The sequence below is a fragment of the Naumovozyma dairenensis genome, chromosome 3, assembly GCF_000227115.2.
Source record: "Naumovozyma dairenensis CBS 421 chromosome 3, complete genome".
NCBI lineage: Eukaryota > Fungi > Ascomycota > Saccharomycetes > Saccharomycetales > Saccharomycetaceae > Naumovozyma > Naumovozyma dairenensis.
Genome location: NC_016481.1, coordinates 1,431,337 through 1,456,258, shown reverse-complemented (window position 1 = coordinate 1,456,258; position 24,922 = coordinate 1,431,337). Strand labels below are relative to the sequence as shown.

Sequence of the window (24,922 nt, the reverse complement as noted above, 5' to 3'; positions counted from 1 at the left end):
GAGAGAAAAAGTCCGTTGATTAAAATATAAATCTTTTAAATATTATTTCATATCAATGTAATAGTAAATGTAATTACAAAACGATCGGAAATGCAGAGATACAAAGTGAAAGCAATGGTAACGGTTTACTTTCACTTTAATGAATCGGATATTATCAAATATGCAATATATTGTCTCATTCTTGCAGCGTCAGTAGAATCGAACGTTGGATTTGAATTTTTACTCAAATAAAATGCATTCATGCAGACGTAAACACCACAATCAAATCCATTTGGTTGCTGTGGACAGCTCAAATGTCGGAGCTCAAAATCTTTTCCCATGGTATTTTGACTTTCTTCCATGACATAATTTTGTAGATCATTCAATATGGCAAAACTCATAGCACTCGGACCGTTCGATAATGAATCGATGTAACTTATTGCCTTGTTTGAAATATCAATCATACAAAGGGCCCAGTGAGATTGATTTAAATTAATCGGTACGAAGATTTTATCTAATTGTGAAATTTGAGCTTTCTTTCTTTTCAACCATCTTCTAACGCTACTATAACCACGTTCGGATAAAGTTGTATAAAAAAATGAATTAAAAGCGACGACATTTTCAGTTTTCTTTTCCACGACCTTCATGAAAAATTCAATGACAGTATCATTTAACCACCTTCTTGGAGCCAATGTCTTAATATCTCTTACAGCAATTTCTAAATTATCTCTATTCATTAATAATCCATTATCTCTTCTCGTTAAAGCCTTTTGAACCATCAGTATTTGGTCATCGGATAAAGTTGGGATCAACTTCTTTATTGCGAATTGGGATCTTTTCCTTTCCACGTCCAGTTGGATTTTCTTCCGTTCTTCTAGCAAATCTCTATAATTTTTGAATTCCTTTTCAAAATCAATCAATGCTTTATCATATTGTAATCTTTGATGGAGGTACGTTCTTTTTTTCCTCTCCAAAGAGGATATCGTACGTTCTTTGATGATCGTCATATCATCTTCATTAGAAAAATTAGATTGTTGATTTCTATTATTATTTTTCCTTTTATCTAATAAAACATTTTTAATAGTTTCTGTCAAATCTACAATAGATTTTCTTATGGTAAGGTCATTCCTTCTTTCTAATTTAGAATCCATACTTAATAATTTCAATTGATGATTTTTTTCATCTTGAATAACTTTTGGAATGAGATGCTCTCCATTAAAAATTTGTTTCAAATAGGTAGCTTCATCTGATCTGCCTTTCAATACTAACATTGCATCGTTTGCGGTATTGTTGAATTGTGAGTTATTCCGTTTATGATGTTTTCTAATGAATTGTGTACCATATTGAACTAGATACGTATCTGATTTCTTGTTATAGTCATTCTTATCATGAGAGCCTATTTTTTCCGTTTCCCAATTATGCCATCCGAATGGATCTTTTGAGAACTTGACTACCTTGCTATTGGAGGTTTTATTACTAGAGTTATTTGAGTTTCTCCTATTGGCTTTTCTTCTTTTATGTGAATCATTTTTATCCATTCTTGGAAATTGTTTTCTAATTCTTGCTGGTATGGAAAACGGAGACGCCGATTTGGGATTAAAACTCTTCTTTCTCATTTTTGATTGAATGTTATCATAATCAATAGATACTGGACGTTTTACATTTGTTTCTGGTAGTTTTCGGTCTTGTACATTATGATCTTCATCAGAGCCTTGAACAGGTGATATATTGTTGGTTCCATTTTCATCAGAAGAGACCACGGATTGATCTATCCGAGTAGAAGTTGGTGGTAGAGTTGTTTCATTTGCTTCTTCTGCATCATCTGTTGTTGTCAATTTATTCCAAAAATTTCTACCAGATGTAAAAATTGATGTTAATTCTCGGAAAATTCCTCGTTCATTTTCTTGGTTTTGTCTTTGTTCTTCAGCAATCTGCCTTTCCATTTCTTCTTGTTGTTGTCGCCTTTGATTAGCAGTTAACTTCCTCTCTGTTGGCTTGTTCCTAGTATGACTATTGTAGGTCTTGTCATTCGCTTCATAATAATATTTATGACCTTTGTTATTATTGCTATTGTTATTGCTATTGCTATTGTAATTATTGCTGCCGTAATGGCTATTTCTGTTTTTATAACCATCATCGTTTTTTCTATAATTATTGTACGTATGACCTCTACTACCGTTATTATTATTATACTTGTTATTATTGGTATTGTTGCTGCTAGTTTCTCCCCATGCGTCACCGATAGATCTATCTCTCCAATTATTAGATGATGAGGCGGAATTCACTTTCCTTCTCGGATTAAACATGGAAGAGTTGTAATTATAGTTAGGTTTATAATCAAAATCGGAGGTATTCGTGGTAGTTGAATACGTCGAAATGGGTGAATATAAGGGAGAATACCTTGTCTTCGGCTTATACTTCTTGGTTGTTGCAACAGACATGTTAAGCTATTATGTTGATGTAGTTTATAAGTTATAAGTATGTTTCAAGATCTCCAACCAACGAAACAATGAATGATGATGCTAATGAGGAGGAGGATGGGGTATGTGTATTGTTCTGATTATTGTAAGAACTACTAACTGGAGTTCATCGGGATGTACTGTGATTGCTTACTTACCTTATGACATTTTATCAGTTTAATATTTCATTAACAAAATTTTGAATTTCGATCACGTGGTTTGGAAGGTCTCTATGGCTCCATATATATTTCTAACCCTCCATAGTGCTTGTTTCCAATAATGGAACGACACACTTTAATTTCCTGCCATGTGTCACAAATCATTAACAAAACTAATTAAAGTAGCTGGTTCGAATACAAATCGAAACACGTGTTGCTAATGTGTTGTCAAAAATGAGGTCATATAATGAAGTAATATAATGAAGTAATATAATGAAGTCATATAATGAATGGAATATGCTACGTAGATATTTGTAGAGATAATGCGAGTCTTTCAAAAAAGACATATATACATAATTGATGGATATAGAAGGACATCATAAAAAAAGGAAATTTATATTTCTATCTATATAGGCATGTCTGATACATAAAAGCGTGGCAAAGGTGGCCGACAGTTTCCTAGCTAGGCGATCGGTATAACAAACTATAATATAGTTGAAGTCAGAATTTCATAGTTAAACAATTTAACTTACAGGTCATTACCGTTGGAATCCCGTATGCTCGTTTTTAGCTTTAATTGGATGATAAATGGAGGCAGATATGGTAAATACTGTACTTCTAGAAAACAAGCTAACTTTCTAAAAAGAAAAACATCCCTTGTCTTGCTTCAATGATTAATTTCAATAAAGGTCTTTGTTTGGAAGCCATGCTAATATGTACTAAAGCACTTCTTTGTACAATTAATTGAAGGGGGAAATCTTGTTCCTTGTATACGTTATCGTAAACATTCTTATTTAGTGACAAAACGTTCCTTCATGTAAGCGGACAGGAATGCGTAAATAGCCATGGAGAAAAGGTGCAGGGAGAACTATGTGAATTGCGAAAAAAAGCCGGTTCGAGAGAAGACCCTGCATCGAGAACCGAAAAATACATGTAATTAAGGTGCCTTAAAAGCATAGGATTCTTGCTGAGCTTTCATGTGTTTTCTTGCTTTTTCAATAAAAAAAAAAGGCTGGATGATTATCTTTTCGAGTCCTAAGTTGGTGACGACGTTTTTCGTAAGCTTATGTAAAATTGGCCAGCGGTTTTATCCATAATATTGTGTTGTTTTCAAAAGAAAACCGAACCCTGTAAAATCTGCTTGCTCGACGCCTTGATTAATTGGAATCTCAATTGACTTTGGAAAGCAAAAAAATGACACAACAAATCTTTCCCGATGCCACGTCAATACCATACTAAGAACTGTCTTAAGTTCCATTCAGTACAATCTGACCTTGGTAAATAATTGTGAGAAAAAATGCAGTGCGCATTAATATAATAAAACTTCGAAAAATAAAACGAAAATTACTCAAACGGTGGTTTTTGTTTCTGGACTTACTTACTACTGATATTACAGTACATTATTTTTCACTTTCTGTTAGCTGGAATATACATTACAATTTTTAGTATGAATAGTTTTTATATCTTAATGGATAGAAATGGATAACAGATTGTATGAATAAGAATAAATATGGTGTGGAGAATCATTCTTTGATTAAAAAAATGGACTTAGCTCATCACCTTTCTCGAACCAATGAGGTTTGATATAACATGACCACTGGTAATGGATGATAAATCGAATATGAACCTTTACTAAAAGCATCCCCCACAATTGTGGTATAATAAATTTACTATCAAAAAGAGTTCACAAAGGCAAAGTAGGAAACAGAAGCATCATCACGTTCTTCAGCAAAGGCTCCTAAAGAAGAAGCAGTCACAACTATCAACCCAATTGCCAAAGTACTATTACAATAAAAACAACTATACTTACTTCAATTGGAAATATATAAAGAACTTTCGTACTATTAGCCGTAGTGTAATGAAATGTTAGACAATTAGATTTTACTACAATGTAATTTCTCATTAACCATTCGTCTTGAAGACCCACCGGCATCTAGAATAAAATTCAAAAACGGTTTTGGGTAAAACTTGTTGGCCTGAACACTGACAACAATAAATAACAACGACATTACGTAGCATGTCGTAAAGAAAAAAAAAAAATTTGGTTCCAAAGAATTCTTTGTGTATATAACATAAGATAGCAAAATTTTTTCCATTTTTGATATATATTCTTCTTCTTCGTATGTTTAATCAGAATGACTTAGGTCTTTCGGTGATATATGGAACGTAACCCCAATGTCGGATAAAAACATTATATATAACAATACTATTTCTTTTCTCTTTATTTCCAATATCATGAAAATTAGAAACCACAACAACGCTGGATTAGCATAATCAGTTTAATCTAGTACAATTCAAAATGACTGATATCAAAGGATTTCTATGACAAATATATTTTTACTCGAGCATTCAAGTTGACCAGAAAAAGGATACAATAAAAAAGCATAGTAAGAAAAACAAAGATGCAACAAAAGACGAAACAAACAACAACAAGAACAATAACAATAACAGCGACAGCATAGTGCAAAGTTCCCTGCCAAACTTTAACAGATAGCTACTAATCATTTTCATTTTTCGCATGGTACTCGTCTGCAACATCAATATCATCATGTAGTGATCCCAATTCCTTTTTTTGAGTAGTATCCGCTAACACTTCATTCGCCAGTTGCTTTTTTAAATGCAATTTATAATGACGATTCATATTACTTTTAACATTGAATCTCTTATGGCAACCAGACCATACGCATTCAAATGGTCTATCACCAGTATGAACCAGCATATGTGTCTGTAGCGTACTAGTACGTGTAACGCTCTTACCACAGATATGACATTGTCTAGACTTTCTTCTCCTTACGCGTCCAGACTTTTCCTCCCCCACATCATCATCATTGTTTGCTCTAATCTCTATCATAGGTTGCTCCAGTTTTATTGGTTTCATGTCAACAGAATTGGTTGCCATTTTCCCTTTAACAGGGATGTTTTCTTTGCTATAAAGTCCTTCATTCAATTGATATCGTGGAGAAGGAGAAGTATTTATATGAATATGGAGGTTGCCATAGATATTACAATTACCATGAATATTACCATTGCCATTGCCATTGCCATTACCACTACTATGAACGTTACCATTAATTCCACTATGGGCATTATCACTGATGTTTTTATGGTGATTCACGCCGTCATTGCTATTACCATAGAACATTCCATTGGTATCATGAACCAATGAAGATGAATATGGTATTATAGACGAAATAGATGCTTGTGGTATAAATTGACAATTCAGTTGAGAAGGTAGAGAAGATGGTGAAAACGTAGTAGGTAGAGGCGGTCGTGCAAAATCGGCGGCCTGGCATACACCAAGTCTGTTGTTATATGGTTCGTACCTGGATGGGGCCATAATTGAATATGGCAATTGTGATGGATTTGGATTTACTTTTGAGTTTGAGTATATTCCATAAGGATTATAATTTGTGCCAATGATAAAGGGTACAGGAGGCGGTAATGGTGCAGGTGGTTGTGATGGACCATATATTGATCCATTCTTACCAATATTCTTATGCTGCTGTGCCAAAATATTACTGGTAGATGTGCCAATTGTTATTCCTGAATTTCCATTGACAACTTCATATATATTTGGCAATGATAAGTTATTAATAGAATGTTTTACATCATCTACTGCATTATTCTTTGTCATTCTATTGTTAACTGGTGCGTAATTGGACGGAGATAAATCTGACGTTTTAGACGTACCCAAGGTCTGTCGCAACAAAGAGGCCACTGACGGTATATGCTGATTTATGGTATTATCCTTAGTTTTGTCACTTCGTTTCGGGTAATCATTCGTTGTTGACGATGATGGTAGAGTATTAGAAGACGGTCCATTATAGTTTTCCTTTGCTTCTAGTATAGATGATAAACACTTCTCTTTTTGCGGGGTGACTGGTTCACAACCGCTCCTTTTGAGGTCGGTGGTTACAAGGCTATCACCATGGTACTGCCTAATATCCTCTAGTTTTATTTTATTTTCATCCACTGGTGGACTATTCAGTATATTTCGAAGCACAAAAGCATGCACATGTAAATCCGAGTCATGTTCTGACTCTGGAATCGTATCTCTCATTCTTTTGGTATCAGAAGGTGACGATAAAATGTAACTTAACGAGCTCTTTGAATTACCTACTGTGTGATCAACTTCAGCTCGGTTTAGATAATCAGTTACTGGTATTAAAGAACTTATGTTTCCGTTCTCAGATTTTGACAGTTGCACGTTATGTGCTGTATGACCATGAGTATTCGACAGAGTCATCAATAAATAATGTAAAAATAATATAGTGACATATACTCAACTCAGGTATACTATTTTTTTTATTGTTGAGAAAATATCAGGTAAAACCAGTAAAACAAAACTATTATATGAAATATTCTAGAGTTTTCACCCATAAAAATGTTCTGTTACGGTTATCCTTGTAATATTCTCTCTCGAAGTTTTATGTAACTGCTGTTGTTTGATTTGGTATAAAAAAAACACAGTTATGATTTATGATTTTTGGGGTGGACCAGCACTAAGGTATTAACTTCAAAATAGAATTGAACGGTTATGGCTTGGTGTAATATACAACAATAATCTTTACTTAATAAGCAGCAGATAAGCAGTAATCTATTATTTTTTTTTTCCTGCTCAAAAAATTACTCCGTAATCCTGTGCTGCAGCACCAATTTTTAGTGTCGGTATATGTTGAAGAAAACTTTACTAAAGAAAATATTATTAGGTCCTGTATATTGCTTCTCTCACGTAGTTGGAAGAGGAAGGCGAGAAGAAGTAACAGTTTTAGTATTGTTGGATACCTTTTAGGGAGAATAGAATGTTTGAGAAGTAAACAGTCTTTGAAAAGTGTTGCTGTTGTGTGATGTTAAAATTTTATCTCCTCAACTGTCTCAATTAAACACGACTACTACCAAGAAAGATTGTTGAAAGAGAGTCGCTTGATAACCGGAACAGTTCTGGTAGCAATGTAATGATTATTGCAACTAAGTATCAAACTACCTTTCAAAATTGAAGATTTTTCACTCTCAAACATAGAAAAGGCAACTAGTTTTCCTACTGTGTGTTATGAGAAACAACTGCGTTTAAAATTGAACATTACTGAATGAACTTTGAAGTTATTATATCAACAGTCATATCAAAGAAGAGATGATTTAAACACAAACATACCTATACTGACTGAATCATATTATTTATTATCCAAAAGGACAAGTGGCATATGCAAAAGACTGTTTAGGAGTATAACCCAATTTTTTAGATGTATATCTGTTGGGTATATATGTACAAATATATGATTGACGTATTCTTAATAAATCTTAAATACCAGAAAAAAGAATCACCTGGCAACGTGTGCCTACATCATTTCTATCATCTGCAGGAAAACAATTAAAATATACCATTTGTTGTTAAGGCATAGACAAGTCAAGAATAAGGTTGGTAACAAAGGAATATTGAATATATAGCACTGCTCCTTTTGAAGTACATCAATGCAAGTAATCTAAATTACCTTTAAAGTTTTTGACATGTTTGATCGACTCTACGGAGTGTACAGTTATGTTTCATGACGTATGGCTGAATCAACAATGCATCAAAGGTTCTAGAATTTTCTGATGGATCTGATTTAAAAAAAATGTATTCACAGTAAGCCGTTTCTTTCGATGTAAAGGAGCTCATTTTGAATAATGGTTCGCTAATCAATCTACACCAGAATCAAAAAAGAAAAAGAAAAGAAAAAGAAAACTTTCTAATTGTTAAATACATTTGACATTAGTGCAAGGTTTGTTATTGCGGATCCCCAGATCAGTAGAGTAATCCTCTTCTGTTATCTTAAAAGGGCATACATGAAATAATCTTAGATAGGAGAAAAATTGGAGTATCTTGAAGAGGAGGTTGAACGAGCTCCTATTTTACTGAATATATACTTAGTCTCTAAATCGAAAGAAAACTACGGGTAAGGTAGTTTAACTACAGCTGGTCTTCTGAATCAAGATCTTTCTCTCTAATGGTATAGAATATATATCATCAGTATATTTAATATAACGCTGTCTGTAAAACGTCATCTAAGTATAGAGTATGTAGTTAGTGGAAACGCACATTGTATTAGCGCTGCTAAGAGAGACTATATAATGGCCAAAATTGTCCTGTATTTTATGGTTCCAGAACTGAGCGGACGAGCTCTAAGAAAAAAAATCGTACAGATATCGTCAAAGTTTGCAAGTTTATGTGTTTGATGATGGAGGAACGATCGTATACACTCGGACATACTATGCATGTTACGTGCTGATAACCGAATGCATGAACGCAGCCTAAAAGGATTAAGGTTTTCTGAAAAGGGGAATAGGGTAAACACAGGCCCGAACAGGAGACGCCAATTGAAATCTTATTTCCCAAAGGGGAATTTCCCGGTTTTCATAAGGGTCCTCTTCCCTGCTCTGTAGCCGTTCCATTACACTTTACGACCCCACAGAGACACCCCTAACCAACGTAACCCAGACACCCCGTCTCCTCTTTTCAAATATTCAGGGTTTCCTTTTCCAATTTCCTCATTTAAGGGAAATATTCTACCAAAACATGTAAATCAACCCTTGGTTCGCCCCCCTTCTACTATCACAGCTATTCGTGCAATCAATTACTAGAATAAATTAAGATTTATAGAAAGAAACGGTAGTTGGTAGTAGATCCCTGTTTTTCTTCCTTTTTTTAATTACAATATTTAATTAGAACTCTCCCTTTAAAAGAAACTATTAATCTATCAATTACATATTCTTAACTAGAAAAGAATAGTAGTAACACGTATAGATTCAAAAGACTAAAACTAACAACAAAGTAATCCAAGACAAGACAAGACAAGATTAAAGTAAAACCATAATGCATAAAACTTATTCCTTGAGAAATCAAAGAGCACCCACTGCATCTGAACTACAAGCTCCTCCACCACCTCCATCAACAACAAAATCCAAATTCTTCGGTAAGGCATCTATTGCTTCATCATTCAGGAAATCCACAGCAGGTAATTTTGGTCCTGAATTATCAAGAAAATTATCTCAATTAGTGAAAACTGAAAAGAGTGTCCTAAGAGCCTTAGAAGTCGTCGCTAATGAACGTCGTGCTGCTGCAAGACAATTATCATTATGGGGGTACGATAATGATGATGATGTTTCAGACGTGACTGATAAATTAGGTGTCCTTATGTATGAATTAGGTGAATTACAAGATCAATTCATTGACAAATATGATCAATATCGTGTCACTATGAAATCTATTAGAAATATTGAAGCATCTGTCCAACCTTCAAGAGATCGTAAGGAAAAAATTACTGATGAAATTGCACATTTGAAATATAAGGAACCAAATTCTACTAAGATTCCTGTCTTGGAACAAGAATTAGTAAGAGCTGAAGCTGAAAGTTTAGTCGCTGAAGCGCAATTGTCAAATATCACAAGAGAAAAATTGAAAGCAGCTTACCATTATTTATTCGATTCTATGACTGAAATGGCTGAAAAATTCGCTTTGATTGCTGGTTATGGGAAAGCTTTATTAGAATTATTAGATGATTCGCCTGTGACTCCTGGTGAATCAAGACCTGCTTATGACGGTTACGATGCTTCCAGACAAATCATCATGGATGCTGAAGCTGCATTAGAATCTTGGACTTTGAACGATGCAGTTGTTAAGCCAACTTTATCATTCCGTCAAACAATGGACGATGTTTATGAAGAAGTGGACGAAGATGAAGAAGAAGATGAAGATGAGGCAAATGCTCATCAATTATTACAACATGAACAAGAAGAAGATGAACAACAAGAATTACCAGAACAAAGAGATTTGGAACCTATCGGTGGTATTGGTGAATCATTAGAGAATGAGGAACCTGAAGAACCTAATGGTTATTAATCTATGTTAGAATGTCGGTCATTCCATATTTTTATTTCCACTTTTTAAGTCTATTCCTATGCACTTAATCAAGCGACAATCAAACCCATTCAAATTTTTAATTTCCTTTCTAAATATTCCTTATTTTGTTATTTTACTAACTCTTCTATTTTTTTATTTTTTTCTCTGGTCTCCCTAAAGTAATTAATTTTACGTAAAAGATATTCTTTACGTAAATAAATATTCCTAAATAACAGTAATAATAAATAATCCTCAATTTATTAATTTTTAGTTTGTTTCTTTTATAAGAATATTATCAGTCTATAATGCTCACCTAAAAAAATATGTAATAGTCAATTTTTATTTACAAGTAATAATTTTTGTTTTCAATTCTTTATAATATTTCTTTCTTTAAGTTCTTTTTTCAAACTTTCAAATGGTTCTTCCGCATAAGGTACTCTCTTAAACATGGCCCTCTTAACAGCAAAAAGTTTAATCCTCTCCCTTTCATCGTTCTTCTTTATTGCAATGTCTAGTGATGATGTGATATATTTACTCGTTTTCACGGAACTATCATATTGAGGTGTACCATCATACTTTAAGAATTTGTTACTAAATTTCGTATGACGGTTACCACTAAAGCAACCTAGGTAACGTAATCTCTTCCTAAGTGACGAACTTGGTTGTTGCCAGGTTCGCCAAATGAGAGTTTTAGCATCCCACGTAAATGAATCAGGAGATAACAATTTTTCACATTTAATAAAGTCCGCTTCAGTAAAATGTTTCAAACAATTATACTTGGATATTAGTTCCGCTTTCACAATCCAATATGTATTCCTTTCCTCATAATTATAACTTTTCTTTAATTTCTTTAAATATTTTAAAACCATTGGGAAATTTTTAGTATATCCATTTATAACCAGCGATTTGAATAACATTTCAAAACTATCAAAATTAGGTAAGATAGCGAATCGTTTTGTACAAACGTTAAAGATCATCAAAGAAAGATCAATTCTACCATGTTTAGCAAAATTTTCCAAGAAACAATTCAACGTCTTATAGTTTAACAAAGATTTATTTTCATTACCAAAATATTTCAAAATTATCCATGCATAATTCAGATTTTTTTGATCTTGTTTTGATAAAAACCTTTCAATACAAAGATTAATCAACTTCGTAGTAAAAATGCCATCATTAAACCCAATATTATTATTTTTCAAAAATTCCAAAATTTGTAATCCGGTATATTCATCATTATTCCGCATTACTGTATAAATAAACTCATTTCTATTTATTGGGAACCCCTTCGTATGCATTTGATTAATAAACACATCTCTTGATAAATTATCCTGTAAGAAATTATACAATGTAAGCCAGGTGATATAATTTGCATTCACTGAACATTTCTCCATCTTTAGTAATACCCATTCAATTTCATTGACCACTGGGTTAATTTTCCTAATTTGAGAATTTTTCAAAATCGATCTTAATAATAGATTAAATGTCATTGTGTTGGGTTGAATGTTTTCTAATTGTGATTGTTTGAATAATTCTCTTACAGAGGCAAAATCGAATCTGTTACTGTAGAAATAAATTAAATCATTAAAATTAGTAATTGTTCTAAGTTTTAAAGTTTTCAAATTTGTTGGATGGATTAAGTTCCTTAATATTTTCGGTATAATACCATTTAATTTGGAAGAATTCCTATAGTAAAATGTTGTATGTGTCAATAAGCCGATAAAATCTTGTAAAACTTGTGGATCATTTTGGAAATCAGGGATTGGTGGTACTTCATCTGTTGTAAACTTAGGAAATTTCCTAATTGTTTTTCCTTCTTCTTCGTTATTGTTCCGCAGATAATTTGAACTGCTGATATTGGGGGTCAAATTAATCAATAATGGTAAAATCCTCGAGAGAAATTCTCGATTCTTTTCACTCTTAATATATTTATATTCCGGATTTGTTTTTATATTTTTGTTAACATTATAAATCTCTAATGCTCTCTGCGAGTCATAATTATCTTGAATAGAAGTACGAGCAAAGGAATGCGGACTCAATGAAATAAGTCGTTCTCTGATTGATTTCCTTTCGTAATAAGACCCCTTACCAACCGATGACCTAATGTTATTTATATATTCTTGACATTCTCTAATGCTTGGATCACGTTTATGCTGGGATGTGTTCGAGGGAGTTTGATTAGATTTTTTATGCTTGCTTTTAATCTCCTTTGTAGTGGCCCTGCTTTCATCAATTTCATTAAATATATTATCTATAGTATCATTAGGAAATTGAACTTTGCTCTTAGTTTCCCTTAGAGATATTCGGGATGATGTTCTTGTTGTAGTTCGTGTTGAAGCAGTATTGGTATTCGTATTGGTGGTTGGTTTCCTCTGTAAAAATTGACTAGGCCTTATTTCAATAACAGGAGAAGGAATAGCAGAGAGGTTGAATGCAGATGTAACTTTAGCCGAGTTACTGTTTGAAGCGAGGATCGTATTAAGTCTTCGGAGTACATTCATTCATCCATTGGGTGTAGTTGATCGTAAGGATATCGTTCCGGTAATTTCGTGACTTAGTTGTGTAGAAGGAAACTCGACTAATACTGTGGCATATAAAAGTATCCACACTTTTGATGATTAATTCCTCTAGAAACGTTTCTCGAAGGATTGAGGGAGAGTTCATCGATCAGTGATAGCGCTATCTATTTCGACCTTATTCCTCTGTTTTAGTTTTATGTGACATCAGTTTACTTATATCACTAAATAGTATCTGCAAACCATTAGGAGAGTAAAAACTAAAAATATTACCCGTGGATCTAACACGAATACTTAAAAAAAGGTATCCGTAGTGTAAAAACGGATAGTGGAAGCATAGAAAATATTTCCAATTCTCCAATTTAATTGTTATCACGTGCAGTAATTTTTCCTAATCAAGTAAAACGTTGCCTAATTCTGCGTCGTATTCTTCTTCTTACCATTATTTATTATAGCGTTAATATGCAGGAACAGATCCTTTAATTAGTGAATGGGAAACGTACGTATCTCCTATATCTAGTGAATTAACAGTATTCTACCGCCCTGGACAGTCAGTAAAGAGAAGCGATTGAAAGCAACGTGCTGCAAATAGATAATATATTTTTGATTATGATCCATTCTTGATAACATAGAAGGCTTCAATCCAGGATCCAATAATACAATTCCAAAAGAGAAAGCGAAATAGATAGAAAATGTCAAAACTACTACTGCTGTATACCAATGCATTAAAAAGACGTCCCAAGACTACTAATGCTATCATGACTGGTTCTTTATTCGGACTGGGAGATATTAGTGCCCAGCTTTTATTCCCCACTGAAGGTAAACTTACTAATAAATACGATTATGCAAGAACTTCAAGAGCCATCATATACGGTTCATTAATTTTCTCCTTTATAGGTGATAGATGGTATAAGATATTGAATAACAAGGTGAATTTACCCTTTCAAGTTAAAAATTATAGTACTCAATTGACAATGCTTTATAGAGTCGTCATTGATCAATTATTATTTGCCCCATTGGGTGTTCCATTTTATTTCGGTTGTATGACCGCCTTGGAAGGCCAACCAAAAGAAGTTGCCAAATTGAAAATTAAAGAACAATGGTGGCCCACTTTGAAAACAAATTGGATGATTTGGCCTCTTTTCCAATCTATTAATTTCTCATTGGTACCTGTTCAACATCGTTTGTTAGTGGTTAATGTAATGGCTATATTTTGGAACACTTATCTTTCTTATACTAATTCGAAAATTGTCGTGGGCAAAGAAAAGTACCCCGTTTTTTATCCTCCTGTAATAGAATAAATACCCATATCCATTCAATTATAAACTTTTGCGTCAACCTATCGAACTTTGACGTAAACAATACAATTTTTTTTTGATTTTCTATTTTGAATATATATATATGTGTATATTTTAATCTAATGAATGGCATTTTACCTTAAAATTAACATAGTCTACACTAAATTATAAGACAGTATAGAATTGTTTAAAGATTCGAATTTCTGTCACTTTCTTTGTTCTTTCAAAAGTTTTCTATGGAATTTCCCTTTTTTATATTACACCCATACATTCAAATTGTTCAATATATAAGGGCAGAAAAACGTATTCTAGAGCAACAAGAGTAATGAATAACTCTTCAAGGGTCAGCGACAGACATATTTTTGTTTTTCACGACGGACATTGTTTATCAATAACTTTAACTTCTAATTGTAAATGTTTTGAATAGTTTAGTATGTATGTCAATTCACTATATGTATTTATCGCTGGGTGTTCAGGTATACAAGTAGAATTTTTGTAATCGTCTATCTTATTACGTTGTCCATTTACATATTGCACCCAGCGGTTCAGTTGAAGGGGTTGATCAGGGCTACATATATTCACTCACACAAAAACAATGTCTGGTGTATTACCTATAGAGAAGCTAAGGTTGTATATAATTAATATCGTATTATAATTATCCGAAAAGATTCATTTGGGAGGCAAAGATATGTATAGATGAATATAGAAATAAAAAGTAATTTTAATTCTTTTAAGATAATGAACCAGTCAACATTTAATATGTATGTTTATAGAAGAGTGCAAATAGGAAAGCAAATATGGAAGAGTATATCCAAATGGCATATATTCAATTAGAACTGTCTTCCAACATTTTATCAATTGAATAATCACCACCAATAAAGGATAGCAATACAGGTGTAAACAATAGAGCATGGATAGATGCAACAATGATCAAAGAAAACCACATACGGAAATAAAAAACTTCAAAAATCTTGGATTGGGCAAATGCTAAGACACATACACCAATAAACTTCGTTAATGTAATACCTTTCAATACAGATTCACCGACAGTACTCATTGCATATAATACCCTTGAATCTCGATCAGTGTCTATTCCTTTGGGTACAACAGTGTAAGCTCTGACAATATGAATACAAAATTCCACAGCCAAACCAACACAAATGACCAAATTCACTAAACTAACGGCATTTAATGGAATATTCGCCCAAACCATAATTGATCCAATATCAATCATGACCATAGAGACAATAACAGATACCAACAGGGCAGTCTTCAACGATCCTAGTAAGATTCCAGAAACAAATGCAATCAATGCTAAAGCACTAAACACTAGCGTCAAAGTCAATGATAGTAAGGTTCGATATTGAACAAAAAATATATAGAAAGGAGAGTAAGCAAAAACCTCTAAACCTTCAAATGATTCTGATATTCTGATGGCATCATTATAGGCATCAATGAAATCCTTCTGTGACGTTAACGGCTTATGTGCAGTACGGAAAGTTGATGAGATTATACCAGTTTCGCTATAGGAAACTGCTGTGGAATATGGAGCTTTGCCACCAAGAGGGCATGGATCACTTGGTGTATCAATCCACATATCAAAGAATTTCATAAACTGATCTCCTTCCGGGAACCCTTGCATAGTAATATCCCATTCACCTTGTTTGTAACATGTTTCACAACTTCTTGGTGATGCAAATGGTGGACATACATCTGTTGTTCCTTTTTTGAAACGACAGCATTGATCCAATTGTGGATTCAAAAAAGTCATAAAATCATCAAACCAGTTAGCTACAGGTTCAACAATTGTCGATCTTGACCTTTCCTTCTCTAAAATGTTAGCAACAGAATACTGATCACATGTAGTGAATTTACCACATATTTTCCGTTGATTTTCTCTTTCCTTTAAATTTAGATTCTTAATGACGAAATATACTGGTGGTCCAACTTTTAAATAATCATATATGTCATGAAAATAATCTACTAAATATGATGTTTGTGGGATTGCCATCGTTTGATCTAATCCGAATTCAATATATGGGATGAAAAATAACGACGCAGCAGTCCATATTACGAAGAAGCATAAAATGTACGTTTTCTTCTTTAAGACTTTCTCGTAACTCTTTTTAAACGCACCTTCGTTATCCTGCATTCCATCGTCTCCATCGGTCACACGTTTATATTCGTCTTGAAAGAAGTAATTTTCATATAATGTTAAAACAGATATGTAGGCGGTCAGTTGTAAAATCACATTAAACAGAAGGGCAACTGCAGAATATAATGCAAAATTTCTAACAGCCGGCATCGACACGAGTGCTGCAATAGAAAAACAACCAGCTTGGCAAAGGAATGATAATATAATTGAAGGTGATATCCTCGAAATTGTCTTTATAATTATTTCATTGATCGGAATATCAGGCATTCTGTCTCTTAAACGATCATATTCGTGTGTAATTAGGAAAATATTATCTATACCAATGGCTAATATTAAAAATGGAATAACTTCTGCAATAATTAATGTCGATTTAATACCTAGGAAACTTAATAAACCAGCAGCACAAACTGCGGATGATATAACAATTAAGATACCTGTGAACCCTAAAAGTATTCTAGTACCACCTAATTTTCTTTTTAAAGCCCAAGAAGCGTATAAAAACATTACCAAATATGAGGCACAAACAACGAAAACATCATTGTTGTCATTTAGTTCCTTCTCCAAAGATATTTCTGTGCTGAAACTAATTCTTAACCCTTCTGGTATATCTAAGTTTAACAAATATTTTTCTAATTGATGTTCCCATAATTCTGCAGAATCACTGTGGTTACTTAATAAGAATGTCACAACAAATGCATTTGCCTCCAACGGATTAGGATCACTGAAAAGCAATTCCTCTTTCAAAGGTTGCTGGAAGGTTGGCAAACAATTCACAGGAGATCGAGCGCAACTGCGGATTTCTCTTTCCCATGAATCCTCATCAGGCAATTGCCCTTGGAAATACTGTGTCATAGATTCAATGACACAAGTGGAATCTTCAGTTGGTCTAAAACATAGATCTTGATAAGTAACATTTTCTGAAGATTGTAACGATTCAGTAATTTCTTGCTCTGTTTTGAACCACCAATCCATGGTTTCATAAGATAATACGGGACCAGTCTCGTTCACGACAAAAACTTGCTCTGTTCTATAAAATGGACCAAAATGTTCATCAAAATATTGTTTCTCTTTGTATTTGACTGAGTTTTTACTAACCCATAGATTAATAGGATTTCTTTCTAATTCTCCAAACAAACCGAATAAGATTGAGAAAAATGAGATAATGATAATGGTAATTGATAGAATAATTTTAGGGTTGTTGACTGAAATTTTGCCAACTTGTGTTAAAACCCGAGACATATAAATGTTCAAAGAATACGAAGAATTATCTGGGACATCAGCTTCTTCTTCATGATCCTCATCCTCATCAGATTGTTGTTGTTGGATTTCCAAATTACTACTGGTATTAATACTATCGTCTGACTCCAATTCTGTAATCTTTAATATTCTTTGCTTTTCTCTTAAAGTATGTAGGTAAACTGGGATCAATAAGACACCAACCACAATGTAGAATATTAAGACTACGAATGAAAAAACTGGGATATTAGCAACAGTATGAGTACCTTGCTTCAACGGTTTCAATTCAGGGCATGAAAGTTCACAATCAGAGCAAGCACATCTATATTCCTCATCATTGCATGCATAAACAGATTCATTAAAATAATCGAATTCATCTTCTTTGCCAGAGGATGGTGGGATATCGTACAGATAATTTATTTGGAATGGAGATCCTCCTAATAATGGTTTCTTGTCACCTAAAAATTTCAAAAATTGAGAATAATTCTTAGCACCACCACCAATAAGATCCATTGCATAACCATTAGTAGCTGAGAATTTGACATTCTTACATGATTCGTAGAATTCAGAAGCCCAAGAAGAGTTCATAAACACAGATAATTCATCCACTACTGTTTTATCAGTTTTCGATTTCGTAGTCTTGGTAACATTAACGAATTCACTTTGTTGAGGAGAACATGTAAAATGACAAAATAGCGAGTCAAAGTTCTTCATACATGCTGGACATGAAGAAATTAAAGGATGTGCCTTTTTGAGGTTTTCTTTTAAACTTTTCATTTGATCCATTGTACAACATAATGAATCTACATCTTTCCATTCTTCTCCACAAACATCGGCGACGAAGTCTCTAAGCTCTTGGGTAGGAGGTTCCGGTTGGAAACTAAGATCATCTTTGGGTATCACGCATGGTAGTTCACTACCGAAGACAGAAGTTTTACCACAATTATCATATAGGGCACATTGCGGGACTTTAGTTGCATCGATGAGGGTTATTGTAGATAGCGCTATCGTGCTCATCCTTAGTATAGGATGTAGCAGCATATTTCCCTTTATAATGAGTTTTTTTTATTGCTGTTTAATAAGCTAGGGTTAGAGGATCTACAATTAGTTTAAGGTTGATCATGGGCCAAGATGTCTACACTTCAACCCAAGAATGAAACTTGATCACTCCTTCTATAACGAAGTCCCTCTCCTGTTGTAAATAATGCAATTCCCATTGTATATTCTATTATTCTATTAAAGTTAAACGAGCATTCCGAGAAAACTGAAAAATTTGATGTTATGGAAAATAAATATTCAAAATGTTATCAAGGAAGATTCGAACAGAAAAACGATATCGTGGAAGAGTACAGGACCTCTTTCAATTGAAAATAGATCGCCAATTGAAGTACTTGCAGTTGTTGCTTATAACTCTATAAAAAAGGCACATGAAGACTCTCAAAGACCTAGTGATTAATAGAAAGGAATTTAAACCGTGGAGTGAGAATATAACATGGGCCACAGATGGGACCCTTTACTTAAACACTTATCCAACAATAACAGTTGGCCAACCCATTTTCGTGAAAGATATAAAAGGCCATAGCAAACATTTATTTTATTTGGAAGAACTGAAAGTCGATTCTGAGATACCTAATAAGTTAGAGTTCGATATTGCCGAGGAAAACACTTTACTTAATTCCCAACCAATATCATACACAAGAAGCTGTAAACCATCTCCTAATTGCCATGATGTATTTGCTGTTTTGACCACTAATGGTAATGTTTTGGTTTGTGATAAGGGGAAATGGGGATGCTATTTGGATACACCGGATACTACACATGGTCTAGCATCTAGAATATATCATTCTATGGAATGGAGTCCCGATGGACATTATTTATTGGCAGGTAACGAGCTTGGTCAATTGGTTGTTTTTAAAGAAAATACGCAAGCTGATGGAATTGTATCGTTCGAATACAACTGTATAATATCATTGTTACCTCTAATAGATCAAAATTTGTGGGTGACGAACATAAAATGGACTGAAGATGATACAATTATTGCAATTTTGGATGATAACTCGATGTTTGCTATCACATGGGACTATAGTAACATACAAAAAAATACAGTGATGCAGCTGATGGCCTCTTCCAGGTTTAAGATAGTGGATTTTCAAAAAATTAAAGATTATGTAGTCGTGACTTCGTCGGGGTATTTCCATAAAATTAATTTAATAAAAAATGAAACATCATCTTTAGAAATTGGACCTAATGATGGCTATAAAATTATTCCATTAGGGAAAACGTCCGATGAAGTTATTCTGTTATCAAATAAAACATCATGTAAGTTGAATTTAAATGAAGAGTTAAACCTTTTAGTAGATGATGTGATCTCGCCATTATTAGAAAAAAGTGTTAAAAAATGGAACGCAGTTTGGAATGAATACAATAAATATGAAACAACATTATTCATATATGGTGTCGCGGTTTCTCCAGATGGTTATTCACTGGCTATACTCTATGACATTGAAAAAATATCGATGAAATATAGAATCACCTCACAACTACAATATAATATAATGTTTATTCCTTTAAATACTTCATGGGAACTTTCTAATCAAGCAACTGGATTTGCGAAATATCAGACTTACAATATATATGATAAAATGCTACCCACTAACGGAGAATTGAATCTTGCAAAAATCAATGAGTATCGTCCAAATTTTGACACAAATATTGATTTTAAAAGCTATCTACAACTTATACTTAAAGATAAAGTAATAAATAATTTGCTCTTCCTAAATTTCATAGGAGAAACTACATCTATCTATTTGATTAGAAAGCTAATATATCAATATGGATTAGGACATCAAAACGAACTTGTCAATGAAATAGATAAAGCAGCATTCCAATCATTATCCTGTGTTTTAGAAGAAGCATCTTCCATAAATGTGGATCAAGTTACGATAAAAGGTGATTACATTGAGGAGACATTTGGTTTTAAAGATTCTACTAACACTATTATCTCTAATGATGGAAATACTTGGAATAGATGCGCTGCCACACTATTGCCATTATTAACTACAAAAGTGAAAATATGTTTGGTAACGAAGACACGCGTTATTGACATTACTAGAGATACTCAAAATGAATATGGTTGGTTCACGAAAACATTACTAGAAGTATTTGGCGACACTAGCATATATTGTGGAAGTAAAATGAAGAGTTCTTGATATATTTTCAGTTAACTTCCATTTTATAAAGCAAAAGAAGACTTTTCTTGTCTGTTTGGATTGTAATCGGAATTCATATAGCCTGTAAAGATACCGTGTTCATATTTCACAATCGTTAATGTTAATCTAAAATTAGTGTCTATAATAGTCTATAAAATATGGTATATGAATGATTATTTATGTTTAGAGAAAAAATTCTTTGTTTTTTTCATGACTTCCATAATAGTGTCTTCTTTTTGAATCCTACCGCTGATCCAATGAGATAATTTCGTTCGTATATTAGGTGATATAAAGCGTTTATCTAATAAATAAACTGTAGCATGATCATTAGCATGTCTAATGGCTCTACCGACACTTTGATTGACTGCCTTCATACAAATAATTTCATAGAAATTTCTCGTTGCGGTGGAAACATCTTGCTTACTACCACCTTCTTTCAAAATTTTCTTCTCCAAATGGTTTTTCTTCACTAACAATTCACCACTAAAGACGTTTGGATATGGTAACCCAACCATTACGATTGCTCTACATAAATTATCCTGGAAATTAATACCTTCAGATAGTTTCCCACCCACAATGGCAAATAAAATAGCTCCATCTCCATTTGTCACAGCTTCGGAATATTCAGATAAGGGATCTGGTCCATCCTTCGACTCGAAAAATATTTTCCTTATTTTATATAATTTGTCAAATAAACCGGCGTGTTTCCATTTATCAATGATAAATTGTAAATATTGGTAACTGGGGAAAAACCCAACAATACCACCACTTTTAGGAACATTTTGGCTCAATTGCAAATAAAATTGGAATAATGCACCATTAACCAAGGATATGTTTTGTCTTTTTTCAAAAGTAAATTCGAATTGTGATTCATTTATAATAAAAGTTTCTAAATTCTTATCAGGAATGACATGATCACATGAAAATGAAGTTATCAAATCTTTTGAGATGGAAGGAAATAAATTATCATAGAAATCTGAAATCGGTTCCATTGTACCACCAGCAAGTATAACACATTTGGATTTTTCAATGATTGGTTCAAATTGTTTACTTGGTTCTAATAACATGTATTTTATTGCCTTTCCCTTCTCGAAAAAAAATTGACCTTCTGATGTTGGGTTCGTTAATGTGGTAAGGAAAGTAACAATTTTAAACAATAATGGATGTGCTGCAGATGGAGATTTCTTGGCTTGTGTTTTTGATTCTGAGGGTATTTTAAGTGAATCCATGTATGTTTCAATTTTATATGCAATTTTGGATCGTTTAATATATTTGTTTAATTTATGAATATTCAATACATCAGCGTTAGAATTGTTAAATATTTCAGATGGGTTGAATTCTTGACCTGGTTTCTCGAAACGATCAGTGATAAATTTTGTGATCACATTGAGTAATTTGATTAATTTCAGTAAGTTGACTCTATTTCCTGCATTTAATTTAAGTTTAAATTTTTGTAAATATAATTGTAAACCTTTTGAACATTTTTGTAAATCAGTTATTGAGATTTCAGCTGAATGAATGGAATTTATGGTATCGATAAGATTATGAGCTTCATCGATAATTACTATTGAATTTTCTAAATCTATTTTTAAACTTTCTCTCATAGACTCGGAAAATAAATATTGATAAGGTAGTGTAATAACTTCAGCTCCAGGTATTGAATCTCTAATGGCATAATATGGGCAAACTCCCAATGATTCTCCAACTGTCACAGTGTCTTCAATATCATGAACGTCTTCATAAACGTTATCTCTAAATGCTAGGGTATCTCTATCATTATGCCATGTTGGAGTATTTTGATAAAATGGACATCCTTCCTTAGAATGTCTAGTTTCAGAACAAGCGTCATTAATGGCATCAACAGTTTTGAACTTCTTAACGTTTGGATTTATACAGAGAATTTTCTTAGAACCTAAGGGAATATACTTTATTCTTTCATGAGGTACATCATCTTTGAATGAAGATGGGAATGTAGGTAATCTTAATTGTGAAGCGAATTGACTTAGTTGGGAATGTGTCCTTGAAGTAAAATATATCTTAATTGGATTTGGTGAAGCATTACCCCATTTATCATCTTGGTCAAGCTTCCGTTCCTTCGTTTCTAATTTAGACAAGAGTGCTTGAACGTCTTTATTTAACTTGATAGAATCCTTTTCATTTTGTCTGCAACTAATATCTTCAGAATCTGAATTATAAGGTTGCGGTAAAAGATCTTGTTCAGAGATGGTAACTTGTAACTGTGGTACATCTGTATTCTTTCTCAGTCTCTTATAAGGACGTATAATATTAGTATTAATTTTAGAAGCCGTCTTTGTTATTGTTTTCTTCCCCTTTAAATGATCCAAATGATCTTCATAATCTTTAAGAAGATGTAACCTATCTTTCAAGATTGAATTCTTATATCTCTCGTTAACCCAATCTGGTTCATCCTCCTCTTCATCGCTGTCATTTGTAGCATGTTCTTCTGTATTTTCATTTGAATCGATGGTGGTCTTTTTTGAAATACCAGCTAAATAATCTGCTTTATTTTCTCGAAGCCATGTAATGGTGGCACAAATCAATGATAAAGTTTTCCCTGTTCCTGTAGGACTTTCTAAAATTGCTATCTTCTTATCCTCATTCAAGACATCATAGACACATTTCATTAATTGTAATTGAATATCATAAGGTTTATAAGGATGATGGAATTTATTTGTCTGGGGATCAGTCTGTGTAGTGGGGAAATTCATAGATGGAATGGTTATAGAATGAAAAGAAACACAGCTGCGAACTTAATGAGGAGCAGTAAATGCTAGTAATTGTTAACGATGAGGTTGAAATCTTCCTCTACAACAAAAGGTTGGTAGATTTTTGATTGATTTTCCAATCACCAGCTTCTTTTTTCTACAACTCTTCTTCAGTGATATTTTTCTTATAGGTACCTCGGCGGCAAAATTTATTTTTCGGGTACTATTGTTTAAATATTACAAGAAAAAAATTATAAATACACATGTTGTCTACGTATATTATTACTTGGAGATGATATTACTATCCAAAATACCCCGGTGGTGCTAAATTAGTTATTAGATGGATTCCCATACAGTTGATAGTGTAAAGCAATTGGAATACGATCATGTCTCATCTGAAATTAAGGTGCGCTTGGAACAGATGGAGACGATTCTGAACCATAAATCAGTTCAGAAACTCAGAAGTAACTACAGTTAGCAAGAAAACGAGGAAATTAGGTCATAGACTGTAGCATTCATTTCTTTTATCCCAAGAATCGTCCATTGAGTACCTTGATTAGTACCTAATAGGTATGTAGGTATATGTATAGTACATATACCCTATCAAAGGGGACTCTCCTTACCATGTCGGAACTAATTAAATAGTAAACATTCTTAACTCTATACGTTTGTATTAATCTATGTAATCATGGAATGATACTACACTATCTGACTAAGGATCTCCGTGCGTAATGTCCAATATATGACATACGTATAGAAAATTGTATAATTTGTACTAAAAAGGCAAACACAGCTGTGGAAAAATTCAACAATATATATATTTATTCGTTTGCATTCATATTATTCCCTTATGTTACGCCACAGGAATATAAGCACTTGCTTTTAAAAAAATTATTTTACGTAATGTAATGTTAAATAAGCCTGTAAGAAGAAGATGTGTACGGACCGACACACAGCTAAACGTCGGTACGTAAATGCAACAGTCGGAAATGTCGTATGACATTTTGACATTTGTTTTTTTCTTTTTATTATTGATTATTGATTATTGATTGCTTTACATGCCGAACATGGTATCCCCCACGAGAGTCCTTGCGAAGATTTATTAGGAAGAACGAGAGAGAAAGCATTGCATATTGCATATTGGGCCCTTTGCTACGTATATGGTTGAGTCTCCCCCCCTTGTTTTCCAAATTTATACGGTAACTTATTAGGTACCATAATTACCCACAATATACTTCATAAACTTTAAAATAAATCTGGAATTCTATCCTCGCATCTGCTCTCTCCTTGTCCCTTGCCTATACGAACGCATG

At 33.2% G+C, this 24,922-nt stretch overlaps 8 protein-coding genes across 8 annotated transcripts; 3 read left to right on the top strand and 5 right to left on the bottom strand.

The window, feature by feature from the left end:
• Nucleotides 1-131: 131 nt before the first annotated feature.
• On the bottom strand, nt 132-2,420 carry ULP1 (SUMO protease ULP1; the record flags this gene model as incomplete). Its single annotated transcript, XM_003669481.1, has 1 exon — nt 132-2,420. The coding sequence occupies one exon, from the start codon at nt 2,418-2,420 to the stop codon at nt 132-134; it is 2,289 nt and encodes a 762-aa protein (XP_003669529.1).
• Nucleotides 2,421-5,093: 2,673 nt separating this feature from the next.
• Nucleotides 5,094-6,842, bottom strand: NDAI0C06260 (C2H2-type zinc finger protein; the record flags this gene model as incomplete). Its single annotated transcript, XM_003669480.1, has 1 exon — nt 5,094-6,842. The coding sequence occupies one exon, from the start codon at nt 6,840-6,842 to the stop codon at nt 5,094-5,096; it is 1,749 nt and encodes a 582-aa protein (XP_003669528.1).
• Nucleotides 6,843-9,446: 2,604 nt separating this feature from the next.
• LSP1 (lipid-binding protein LSP1) lies at nt 9,447-10,472 on the top strand (the record flags this gene model as incomplete). Its single annotated transcript, XM_003669479.1, has 1 exon — nt 9,447-10,472. One exon carries the CDS (start codon nt 9,447-9,449, stop codon nt 10,470-10,472), a length of 1,026 nt encoding a protein of 341 aa, XP_003669527.1.
• Nucleotides 10,473-10,837: 365 nt separating this feature from the next.
• On the bottom strand, nt 10,838-12,970 carry AEP3 (Aep3p; the record flags this gene model as incomplete). The annotated part of the gene is made up of 1 exon (XM_003669478.1): nt 10,838-12,970. One exon carries the CDS (start codon nt 12,968-12,970, stop codon nt 10,838-10,840), a length of 2,133 nt encoding a protein of 710 aa, XP_003669526.1.
• Nucleotides 12,971-13,677: 707 nt separating this feature from the next.
• On the top strand, nt 13,678-14,286 carry SYM1 (ethanol metabolism protein; the record flags this gene model as incomplete). Its single annotated transcript, XM_003669477.1, has 1 exon — nt 13,678-14,286. The coding sequence occupies one exon, from the start codon at nt 13,678-13,680 to the stop codon at nt 14,284-14,286; it is 609 nt and encodes a 202-aa protein (XP_003669525.1).
• Nucleotides 14,287-15,109: 823 nt separating this feature from the next.
• NCR1 (sphingolipid transporter) lies at nt 15,110-18,715 on the bottom strand (the record flags this gene model as incomplete). Its single annotated transcript, XM_003669476.1, has 1 exon — nt 15,110-18,715. One exon carries the CDS (start codon nt 18,713-18,715, stop codon nt 15,110-15,112), a length of 3,606 nt encoding a protein of 1,201 aa, XP_003669524.1.
• Nucleotides 18,716-19,101: 386 nt separating this feature from the next.
• TFC8 (transcription factor TFIIIC subunit TFC8) lies at nt 19,102-20,883 on the top strand (the record flags this gene model as incomplete). The annotated part of the gene is made up of 1 exon (XM_003669475.1): nt 19,102-20,883. The coding sequence occupies one exon, from the start codon at nt 19,102-19,104 to the stop codon at nt 20,881-20,883; it is 1,782 nt and encodes a 593-aa protein (XP_003669523.1).
• Nucleotides 20,884-21,056: 173 nt separating this feature from the next.
• On the bottom strand, nt 21,057-23,612 carry CHL1 (DNA helicase; the record flags this gene model as incomplete). The annotated part of the gene is made up of 1 exon (XM_003669474.1): nt 21,057-23,612. The coding sequence occupies one exon, from the start codon at nt 23,610-23,612 to the stop codon at nt 21,057-21,059; it is 2,556 nt and encodes an 851-aa protein (XP_003669522.1).
• Nucleotides 23,613-24,922: the final 1,310 nt, after the last annotated feature.